General features: G+C 43.5%; 1 protein-coding gene across 4 annotated transcripts in view; it reads left to right on the top strand.

Annotated features, from left to right (window-relative positions):
* Nucleotides 1–12,496, top strand: part of prkn (parkin RBR E3 ubiquitin protein ligase) — a 1,117,394-nt gene that overhangs the window by 974,387 nt on the left and 130,511 nt on the right. For 3 of the 4 annotated variants that reach the window (XM_072581206.1, XM_072581207.1, XM_072581205.1), the window contains one exon: nt 9,870–10,019. The exons of the other annotated variant lie outside the window; for it this stretch is intronic. In XM_072581206.1, the coding sequence (XP_072437307.1) occupies nt 9,870–10,019 (150 nt within the window). The remainder of the gene's footprint in view (nt 1–9,869; nt 10,020–12,496) is intronic. 4 annotated transcript variants of the gene reach the window in all.

The following is a 12,496-nucleotide window of genomic DNA, read 5'->3' as shown; positions in this document are numbered from 1 at the left end:
TCAGTACCTGATTAAACACCCCAGGTGACAAAACGAACCCTTGAGGGACCCTTGTATAACGTAATTGTTGGCCTTTGTAGGTAAATGACAAAATGTCCCTCAGATGATCAGCTAGGGGCAAACAGAAGAACGCGTTGGCCAGATCAATGCACGAGAACCACTTATGGTCAGGGGTCAGCACAGACAACGCTGGAACTGGAACTGCTGGAGTAGAAACGACACTATTAATCCGTCTAAGATCATGTGCCATCCCAAATTTACCTGTAGTCTGCTTCTCTACAGGTGAAATAGGGGTGTTCCAGACTGATTGGGGGGGGTTCTATCACCCCTGCAGCTAACAATCCTTCAATTGTGTCAGCAATGCCAGTTTCAGCCTCTGGTTTGTGTGAGTATTGTCTCTGCCAAATCGGAGTGTGGTCAATTAAATCAAATGTGATTGGTGTGACGTGTTTGCAGTAACCAACGTCCATTGACCTTGCTGACCACAAGGTATTTGGTAGAGTATCAAGCATCGCTGCAGCCTGTGGATGATCTGTTTTTTCCCTGCCGTGAAACCTTTCAATCTGCCTATGTTCCAGCAGCACCTTGTCAGTTGTCCTGTACATAATTCTATAGGCTTCCTCTAATGGTGAATATTGTAAACCGGGTAACTGAGTCCATACCCAGTCCGTTAGCACCATCAAGCGTTTGGACATAGGTCCCAGATCCTTGGCCTGATATTCAGCATGCACGGCCAATGTGATATGAGGTATGGCTTCTTCAGACATCTCATACCATTCCAACTGTTCTGCAGTTAATTCAACAACACCCGCCACACCTTCTTTTCTGAGCAGAATGCAACTGGAGGAAATATCCTATTGAGTCCCTTCTAGGTGCTGATAGAATGCATGCTGATAAATTTCATTATCACCTCTATCATAATATAAGGTAACATGAAGGGGATCTGCAGGAGGAGCATAGGGGTGCAGCATCTGAACCCAGGGTCACCATTGGTTGTATAAAGACTGTATGCCGTTGTTCTGCCCGTTTTCGGGTTCGAGGAGTCCCCAGTATATATCTGCCCACTGTCCTTCTGCCATTGGTGATGTGTCTGGTGATAGCATCATTTGGGATCCAGAATGTATCATTGTCATAGAACAGTTGACGGAATGGCCATTTGGAAAGGTCACTACCAGTCCGTCTGGTCCGCACAGAACCGAGACCCCGCATCTCACCAGCAAATCACGTCCCATCAAATTCACGGGGCATGCAGGTGATAAAATATACTGGTGACGAAAGGTCTGTCCGGCCACTGATGTGATCAGTGGCGATGTCAAAGGCAGATTTTCTGGTTTACCCGAGAACCCTACTAACTGGACGCTAGAGGATGACATGCTTGACCGAGGTATATCACAAGTGATGGTAAAAAATCTTGCACCCGTGTCAACCAAAAAAGACAGATTCTTGCCCATTACCTTTATTTGCATATAGGGATCTGCCAACCCCACATGCTCCTGGGTTCTCGGGCCCCGTCAATATTCGTACGCCTGCCCTTCTGGCATAGTTTGGGGATATTGTCCTTGCACCGGGGCTACAGCTGCTTTTTGGACTTGGTAAGGCTGAACAGCCTGTTGAAAAGGAGGCTGACTTGAGCGGACATACTGTCCTCGGATCAATCCCTGGCTTCCCTGGGGTCCCCACAACATGGGACAATTTCTTCTCCAATGCCCGGGTTGGCCACATTCAAAACAGGTGTTGGGTGGCTGACCTCTGAATCCTCTGCGGCCCCTTCCTCTACCACGTATTCCTCCTAGAACACCTATAGGCCTGCCCCGATATTGGGGGTAGGGTGGCATCCAATCAGGTGTTGGGTCTAAACTTGGCGAGTTGTTTTGTGGCGATGGTCACTGAATCATCTGATTAGTCGTCTTTTGGGAGGCCTACTTTGTATCATTAGCCTTCCTCCTAGCCTCATCGAGCTGTAACTTCAACAACTGCACTTGAGCTGACTCATTGATCTGTTTATCTTCATCTTGTTTTGTCCTGTAACGCTTCATGTGGTGCGTCAAATGTTTTTCCCACTGTTCTGTAGAACAACCTGGGGTGTCAGGATTACTCTCCATTGCCTCTTTTACTTCCTTAGGCATCCCTGCGATAACGGCATTCCTAAATAACATGGTCTGTAGCTGACCTGACCCTGGATGGCTCCCTGCAGTATCTGTCCACGTGTCCTTACACCTAGCCAAAAAGGCAGACATATCCCCACCCTCCTTCATTGTGAAGGTGAATGAGTGCATTGGTCCCGGTGGAATCGGGAATCTCTCCCTCATTGCCCTTCCCACATAGGTGGCATGCTGCGCAAATGGGTCTGAATCAGGTAATAAGGTTGTCCCCGCAGACGCTTCAATCTGCTGTATTTCCCACATACCCAACAAGGCTCTCCAGTCACCCATAGCTAACTTGTAGCCTAATGTATATTGGGAAAATTTAGTCATCCAGGGCCCACCTCCCTCCATGGGTGGGGGCATTTTATCCAGGATGCAGTTCATATCAGTATATGTGAAGGGCTGATAAACACTCCCCAGATAAGCGCCTCTGTAAATCAATGGCATTTGGTGGTGCTGATACTTTATAGGTTGTCGTAATGTGTTTCTTTGATGCAGGTTGTAACTCGGTTCAGGTAGGGGCTTCAGTGAAGGGCCATGTTCGGTATGCATTGTGAGTGAGCCTTTCAAAGTGACTGGGTAGGTGTTTGGATCATCGTCTGTCAGGGATTCTTCATCCTCAATATCTATACTACTTTTAGTCTCCTCCCCATCCAATTTCTCTCTATCCTGTTCTTCCCTCAAATCTCTCCGTCTTCTGTCTGAGAAACCATCATCCAATAACTGACCTGAATCTTGCAATCTTCCCCTCTTCTCATTCTCAGCACTATACGGTGTCGAATGAGCCTCTGGCTCCTGTACTGCTAAACATCTCCCCTGTTTTGGCTGTTCTTTGTTTCTACTGTGCGTCATTATCACCCTATTTGCCTCCTCTGCTTCCTTAACCCTCTGATCAACTTCTAGTGTTAATTTTTCTACTTTTCTGATACTTTCTTCTACAGCTTCCGCCAGTCTCTGTTTTACTACGTTATACTCTCTTGTTCCTACTTCTTGCACATCTAACACCCCTTCTTGAACATACATAAGTGGCATTTGTATTACAGGATATGGGGGCGGTGATTGTACCACAGGCAATTTAGGATATAATGGCGCAGATGGTCCTGCCTTTTCTGTCTCCTTTATAAATTCTATTGTAGAGGTACCACCTACTCTCTTTTGTAACGTTTCTACCGCCATACAGGCTAACGTCATGTTGTGCAGATGAATCCTCCTCTCTTCTTTCTCCTCACCTTCTTTTGTCCACTTTCTTCTAACTAATATTGACCCTTTCTTTCCCTTCATGTGCTCTTCTACTTCTAGTTTAGCTTGCTCTTCTGCTTTTCCCAAAAACAGTGACAATTTCTTCCTCTCCTCATCTTTAGGGACTTTGCCCTGTTTCTGTAATTCCTCCCAAATCTTATCATATTTCTCCATCATTGTTTTTTGTTTGTTCTTTGCAAGCCCACTGACTAACCGACTTCTGGCTTTACCCCACTGCTGTTTTACGGGCAACATTAAACCGGAAGAACATCCTCCGTATTCTTCACACTCTTTATCAAACTCCCCTTCCATTTTATGTATTTTTGTTTTAATCCTCTCGTCCAGTAGTCAGTTGGTTTAGATATAAATATAACCGAGCAACCAACCCAATTCTCTCTCACTGAAACACCACCGTCTCTGGCTTCAAAACACTACTGGCTTTTATACCTCCGTACATTCCCCAATATAATTCTTAAAACTTACAACACATCAATCATAAACCAAAATTTGTAGCGTCACTTTTATGAGATCCTGCTCAATGGACTTTAAACCTCCTCACCCATACGTACCTTGTTGCTTTTATGAGGACTGTAACCCCATGGGACTTTAAACCTGTACGTCTCAAACTTTGTTGCTTTTATGAGGACTCTAACCCCATGGGACTTTAAACCCCATACGTACTTTATCAATACTTTATCCACTTACTATTACTAGGACACTTGCAGTATAATGACAACAATCAATTTAGTATCTCCAATTGCAGAACTTCGATATAAACAGGTGTCTGCTCACCTTTTTTTTATGCGGCGCCGTTTGTTGTTGTCATCAGACGTCAGTTGTCCGTTGTTTCTATTTTCCTCTCCTTCCATCACTTCTCCGTCTTCATCACGTTGGGGTCACCAAATTGTTAGACTTTGGCTCAATCTACCAGCTTACTTTCTTCTATGTGTGAGCCCAGTCCTGCGTGTTCTTTTAAGTGAAGCAATAGGAGAAGATATTCAGTCTCACACTCTTAATTTATTTTAAACAGTAAGTGGACAAAGCATTCAGAGCTCTGAGTCTAAACCTTTTTGTCCCTGACAAACTACCAAGTGTGCCAGTTCAAAACGTAAGACCTCGTTCTATCCCTGCCCCAGTCTTTTATACAATAAAAAACGTCATATGAACACTGAGGTAGAATTATCTTCTCATTGGCTGTTGATCTGACTCCATTCCCCGCCTCCTCGCATTCCCAGATGTCCGACCCCACATGACCTTCCTTTGCCCGCAAAACGGAGCATCACGTGACCTCCTCGGCCCGCGAAATGGAGCATCACGTGATCTCCTTGCCCGCTTCCGGGGCGCGAAACGGAACGTCACGTGACCGCCCCCTGTGTGGGTTATACAGCGTCTCCACAGGCTTCTGAATGCTGAATACATTCACAGTCGCAGCCAGCCTTCTGTTTTTCAAGTAAGCCATATATTTACAATGTAAATAACAAATAACCAAGGTCTCAGTACCAACCCCTGTGGCTCACCATGAGCCCCAAGCCTCCAGTCCCAAGCCTTCACTATCACTCTCTGCTTCCTACCATCGAGCCAATTTTGAATCCAATTAGCTAGATCTCCCTGGATTCCATACAACCTAACCTTCATGACTGCATTGCGGGACCTTGTCAAAAGCAACACCAGAGTCCAGACAGACAACATCCACTGCCCTACCCTCATTTATCCTCTTGGTTATGTCTTCAAAAAGCTCTAAAAGATTTGTCAGACATGACGTTTTGTGCACAAATCCATGCTGACTATCCCTAATCAGACCTTGACTGTCCCTCAGTATTGTCTCCAACAACTTGCCTACCACTGATACCAGACTGTAATTCCCTGGCTTGTCTTTGCTATCTTTCTTAAACAATGGAACAACATTAGCCACCCTCCAGTATTCCAGAACTTCATCAGTGGCTAAAGATGGAGCAGAAATCTCTTCAGGGACCTCTGCAATTCCTTCCTACCCTCCCACAACATCTGAGGATGGACTTGATCAGGCCCAGGGGATTTATCCACCTTAATGCACTTTAATGCTGCAGATGCCTCGTCTCTTTATATATATATATATCTACAGTCCAAAACATCACTACTTGCCTCCCTTATTTCCTAAACATCCATGATTCTCTCCCCAGTAAATACTGAGGAAAAATATTCATTAAAAATCTCCGCCATCTCCTGTGGTTCCACACATAGACGACCATGCTGATCTTTAATGGGACCCACTCTCTCCCTTCCCACCCTTTTACTCTTAATATAGCTATAAACCTCTTGGGTTTATCTTTAACCTTATCTGCCAGATCCATCTCATATGAGGAAGGGCTCCTGCCCGAAACATCGATTTTCCTGCTCCTCGACTGCTGCCTGACCTGCTGTGCTTTTCCAGCACCACCTCTCAACTCTGATCTCCAGCATCTACAGTCCTCACTTCCTCCTAGATCCATCTCATACCCTCTTTTTGCTCTTCCAATATCCCTTTTAAGTGCGCTCCTGCACCTTTTAGCGCCATCTATAAATTAGAGATGGAAGTGTTCTTGGATTTGAAGGTGGCGAAAGTGAGGACTGCAGATGCTGAAGATTAGAGTCAAGATTAGAGTGGTGCTGAAATGCACAGCAGGTCAGGCAGCCTCCGAGGAGCCGGAAAATTGACGTTTCGGGCACCACTCTAATCTTGACTTTGATTTGAAGATGCTGTCTGAGGAGTTTGATGAATTTCTGCAGTGAACCTTGTAGATAGTACATACTGCTGCTACTGGACCTCGGTGATGGAGGGAGTGGATGCTTGTGGACATAGTGCTAATCAAGCTGGCTGCTTTGTCCTGGATGATTAAAAGCTTCCTGGGTTGTTGGGGGCTGTAATCGTCCAGGCAAGTGAGGAGTATTCAATCACACTCCTGACTTGTGCGTTGGTCAGAAGTTACACAATACCAGGTTATAGTCCAACAGGTTTTTATTTGAATTCGCAAGTATTGCCCCTTTGTCAGGTGAGGTGAGAAAGAAACACACAGGCACAGAATTTATAGACAGAAATCAATGGGCACAGAGATCAAAAGACCATGCAAATGGTGTGAGTGGAGTTTTGAAGGGCCGAATAATAGCTCTCTGAAGGTGATAAAAAGTGTTGGACAGAGTGAGTAAAGTGTCAACAGCTGAATAACAAGCAAAGGGGTGAGCTATCATCAGATGCAATAAGGCAGAGAGACAAATGCAAAAAACCTAAAAATAAGGTAGTGCTGAGAAAAAACAAATGAGTGGAATAACATGATAGGTAAAAGAGTCACACGCCAAGGGTCTAACCAAAATAATAAGTAATCCAAAACTGTACAAACTAATTAAGGTAGAGAGGTCATGACAATATTTCAAGGTAATGTGTCAAAACAGGATAGTAAAGAAGATTTTACAAATGCAGAGCAGTATGATGGGGTCACATGTAGCGCGACATGAACCAAGATCATGGCTGAGGCCATCTTCATGGGTATGCAACTTGGCTATCAGTTTCTGCTCCATGATTCTGCGCTGTTGTGTATCTCTCAGACTACCTTGGAGGACACTTACCTAAAGATCGGAGGAGGAATGTCCTTGACCGCTGAAGTATTCCCTGACTGGGAGGGAACATTCCTGTCTGGCTATTGTTGTGCAGTGTCTATTCATCCTTTGTTGTAATGTTTGCATGCTCTCACCATGCCTTGGGACATCCTTGCCTTCAATGTGTGAGATGGACAACTGTGGCCAAGTCACATGAGTGTTTGCCATGACCATGGTGGGTGGTGTTCCTATGTGTGATGGTAGTATCCACATCGATGATCAAACATGTCTTGCCATAGTTTCCATGGTAAAGTTGTGCGGTGTAGTGGTCAATGTTGTCCTGAAGGCTGGGTAGTTTGCTGCAAACAATGGTCTGTTTGAGCGCGAGAAGTGGGAGGTGTAGGGGTGATCGTGGTGGGGTGCTCATCGTTATCTGTTCCGGGAAGTATTGGACGATGAAGGGTGCTCTATTGGTCATACCTTTTGTCTATCTTCTGGTTTTTTTTGCTGTGGCATGTCGCAACTGACGATCGGAGAGTTGAGCATCAACTCTCATTCTTATGAGTGCATCCTTCAAAATCTTTAGCTGTCTGTCATATTGCTCCTCATCTGAGCAGATCCTGTGTATGTGAAATGCTTGTCCATAGGGGTTGGTTTCCTTAATATGTTTAGGATGGAACCTAGAGAAGTGCAGCATTGTGAGGTATTCGTGGGCTTGCCGGAAGTGTGAGGTACTGAGGTGTCCGTCCTTGATGGAGATGCGTGTCCAAGAATGAGTCAGATTTTGAAGAGTAATCCATGGTAACACTGATGGTGGGATGAAAGTTGTAGATGTCATTGTGTAGTCGTTTCAGTAACTCCTCGCCATGAGTCCCAAGGAAGAAAATGTTGTTGATGTGTCTGGGGTATAGCATTGGTCAGAGGTCCCGTGCAGTAAAGAAGCCTTGCTCAAACTTGTGCATGAAATTTTTGTCACATTGGGGTACAAATTCAGTCCCTGTGGCTGATCCATGTGTTTGGATGAAGAAGTGCTTGTCAAAGATGAAGACAATTGTGGTCGAGGATGAAGTGGATGATTTGTAGAATGGCTTCTGGAAATTGGCAGTTGATGGTGTTGAGCACATTGGCACCTCCACATCATGATGTGTGTCTTGTGGACAGGCTTTGGCGAGTGAGGATATGTATTATTCTCCACAGTATTCTTAGTCTCTGAATTGATCGCATAGTCACTATATTTATGTGGTGAGTCAAGTTGAGTTTCTGGTCAGTGGTAACCCCAAGATGGTAAAAACAATGACTGCAGATGCTGGAAACCAGATTCTGGATTAGTGGTGCTGGAAGAGCACAGAAGTTCAGGCAGCATCCAAGTAGCTTCGATCCTGATGAAGGGCTTTTGCCCGAAACGTCGATTTCGAAGATACTTGGTAACCCCAAGATGTTGATAGTAGAGAATCCAGTGATGGTAAAATCATTAAAATCATTCCTGAAGAAGGGCTCATGCCCGAAACGTCGGTTCTTCTGCTCCTTGGATGCTGCCTGACCTGCTGCGCTTTTCCAGCAACACATTTTCAGCTAAAATCATTAAACGTCAAGGCACGGTGGTTAGCTTTTCTCTTATTGGTGATGGTCATAGCCTGGCAAATGTTACTTGCCACTTGTCAAACTAAGCTTGGATATTGTCCGGATCCAGTTGCGTTTGGATATGGAACTGCTTCAGTATCTGTGGAGTCGCAAATTGTGCTGTACATGGTGCCATCATCGGCAAACATCCGTGCTTCTGACCTTAGGACAGAGGGAACGTCATTGATGAAGCAGCTGAAAATGGTTGAGCCTAGGACACTGGGCCTAGGAAACTCCTGCAGAGATATATTGGAGCTAAAATATCTGACTGCCAACAACCACAACTATCTTTCTATGTGTCATATATAACTCTAATCACCAGAGAATCCATGTTAAAACTTTCATGAATATAAATGTAAGTTGTTATTGTTGAAAAGTGCTTTTAACATTGGACAAAGATCAACAATGTGCATTTATGTTGCAGTGTATAAACACACAATCATTGAACTATGCCTGTGATCCTTGATTTGCATGTATATGCATTGGATGCTTTCTATGGTACATTTAAGAAAATTGATGAGTCATTGTGGACATGCAAATTTCCTTAGTCTTTCCTGGAAATAGAGATGTTGGTAGACTTTCTTGACTGTAGTGTCAATGTGCATGGGCCAGGACAGAGGATTATTATCTGAAATTGGTGCTGTGATATGTTCTTACCTTTGTTAATATATCAGTAGGTAACAACCAAATGAGTATACTAGAAGAGAAAACGCTGGAAAATCTCAGCAGGTCTGGCAGCGTCTGTAAGGAGAGAAAAGAGCTGACGTTTCAAATCTAACTGACCCTTGGTCAAAGCTAAAAAGAGGGAGAAATAGGGAGGTATTTAAACTAGGCTGAGAGAAGGTGAGTCATGGCTCCAGAAGCAAAGGTGGCAATAAAGAGGTGATAATGACAGTGCATAGAGAGATTATGGGGAGATTAGGAGCTGTGAATGACCAAGGCTGAAGCCAGTGCTATGTGACAAAATATGTGGGGGATGGGTGAAGCAGAGGCAAAATGGAAAACAGGAGAGAAGGGTAGCAAAGGGAGAAGAGGAGAGGAAAAAGGTGAGGAGCGAGAGAAAGAGAGACAATCGAGAAATAAGAGGTACAGAACTGAAAAGTTTTGACAAAGGGTCAGATAGACTCGAAACGTCAGCTCTTTTCTCTCCTTACGAATGCTGTCAGACCTGCTGAGATTTTCCAGCATTTTTTCTTGGTTTCAGATTCCAGCAACCGCAGTAATTTGCTTTTATGATTATACTAGAAGTTCCACTCTGTTGATTCAGTGAATTACAAAATTCCCCTTGTTTTAACTGCTGAACATCTCCATTTGCAGTATGATCGTTATCAGCGCTACGCTGCGGAGGAATGTGTGCTACAGATGGGTGGGGTTCTGTGCCCAAGACCAGGTTGTGGAGCTGGACTGCTTCCTGATGCAGGTCTACGTAGGATTGAGTGTCTGCAACAAAATGGAGTAGGTTGTGGGGTAAGATTAAGCACAAAACATTTACCTTTTCCGCTATTTTTAAATTAAAATGTAAACCAATGTCAATCGCAGTAAAAATCTAGAAAGAGGTAACACATGCCTTTGCTCCACTGTCATAGTAGCCAATGAATTATGGGCCCAAAATATTTATTCTGAAATTTGATCCAATTTCAGAGCTTGAAAAGTTAACTATGTAACATTGAAAGAATATAGGACAGCTCCTGACATTGTCCAAACTCCTAATTTATGGAATTAAAGGGCTGGACTCGAATACATGGGTAAAGGCACTAAGATATGATAAATGTACATTTAATTATAGAAGATTTTTATGATTAGCTAACACTAAAACACCTACAATAAAACATAAGATGATGGGAAGGCTGATTTTTCAAAACAGACTAATTGCACAATTGATGTACTGGATTTGTACCAGATTAATTTATTTCTAAGATTTAGCCTGATTAATGAAAATTCATTGTTTCAATGATAGCTATGATGTGGAGATGCTGCTGTTGGACTTGGGTGGGCCAAGTAAATATCACACAACACCAGGTTATAGTCCAACAGGCCTATTTGGAAGTACAAGCTTTCAGAGCACTGCTCTCTCATTAGGTAGGATCATATGACACAGAATTTATAGTAAAAGATCAAAATGTGATACAACTGATGCAATGTATTGAACAAATCTAGATGGCTGTTAAGTATTTAATCATGCAGAATGGGGTTTCAGGTTTCGATTCATTAATATGTAAATCTCAGAACTTCTTTCAAGTCACACTCAGGGTAGCACAGTGGCTCAGTGGTTAGCACTACTGCCTCACAGCACCAGGGTTAGATTCCAGCCTCAGGCGACTATCTATGTGGAGTTTGCACATTGTCCCTGTGTCTGCTTGGGTTTCCTCCAGGTGCTCCCGTTTTCTCCCACAATCCAAAGATATGCCAGTTAGGTGAATTGGCCATGCTAAATTGACCATAGTGTTCAGGGATGTGTAGATTAGGTGCATTAGTCAGGGGTAAATATAGAATAATAGGGTAGGGTAATGGGTCTGGGTAGATTATTCTTCAGAGGGTCTGTGTAGACTTGTTGGGCCAAAGGGCCTGTTTCCACACTGTAGGGATTCAATAACTTAAGGTTGTATTGAAAAATAAGGTGACATCTCAGCTCAGCGAATGCATTAAAGGTGTGTGGTTAGTGTCTGTCTGTATCCCAACCTTGAGTTAGATTGGTTTTATTTCCAAAGTAGGATTTGATAAAATGTCACATGGATTGACTGCCCATCGTTTGTATGCTTTTTGAACAAAATAGAATGTATCTGCAAAAACAAATCTGCAAATACAAATTCACCCCATCGGCTTATGTGTGTGTGTGTGTACGCATGTATGTGAGAGAGAGAGAGAGAGAGAGAGTGAGTATGTGTGTGCTAGTGAGTGGGAAGGAGTATATCCCATAAGAGAGTTGCGTGAGTGTGGGGGTGTGTGTGTCTGAGAGAGAGCATGTGTACGAGAGAGGGTCTGTGTGAGTGTGATCGTGATTGTATATGTGTGCTTGTGTGTGTGAGTGCACTGTTACACGAACACCACATTTTCTGCAAACTGTCTCACTAACATTAGAAAGGTCCATTGATTGTCATAGAGGGCACTCAGTCCATATTGATTAATTAGATAAAGCACATGCCACTATATGAACTCCCTCCTCTTGATAGAAAGTGAATTGAAGTCAAGCTCAGCTGAGGCACAATTCTCTATTGGTTAGCTAAATTATTTTGCATATTTGTAAGACATATAGTAATAGTAGTGGGAACAATCAGTTTTCTGTCTTCAAAATGACAAATATCAACACTGCACTTTGTTAACTGTCTAATCATACTATCTCATGCTTAAAATAAAACTCAATACTACTGTAAAAGTACAAATTACCTATTTTGGCTTGAGGAGGGTGAGAATCAGCGTGAAAGTTGGGGTGGGGGAACAGTCCTGTTTTTGGGTCTCTTCCAATAAGTCTGCCGAGAGGTAATACCATTTTATTAACATAATTAATTCTGAATACTGACAAAAGACACAAAGCCAATCTTTATAGATGGCTTAAAATATTTATTAGTGATATGGTTGCTTCAGCTAGTTAAACCACTTTAAGCCCCCCCAGCAACATTCCTTCCAAGTTATGTGGATGCGCACATGTGATGCCGTTCTGATATTCTCCACATGGCAATTAGCATCAGTACGCCAGTAATTGACTTCCTGTTCCAGAAGCCATTGCAGCACGTAGGCCTCCTGCACAGCCAGTAAGAAAATTTGAGTGATCATTGCACCCCCAGCATTCAGTCAGCATGTCAGATACAGTGTTACCTGTACCCACATGGAAGCCAGGATGCTAGTGACAGTTGCATTCTCCCTTTCCCTACTATGTAGTATTGTCTCCCCTTTTAAATATTGAGTTACTTCTATTCATAATTGCAATCACCTCTGCATCTTAGCAT

Source organism: Chiloscyllium punctatum, chromosome 11, assembly GCF_047496795.1.
Source record: "Chiloscyllium punctatum isolate Juve2018m chromosome 11, sChiPun1.3, whole genome shotgun sequence".
Taxonomy (NCBI): domain Eukaryota; kingdom Metazoa; phylum Chordata; class Chondrichthyes; order Orectolobiformes; family Hemiscylliidae; genus Chiloscyllium; species Chiloscyllium punctatum.
Note: the sequence above shows the minus strand (reverse complement) of the source record. Positions and strands in the feature narration are given on the sequence as shown.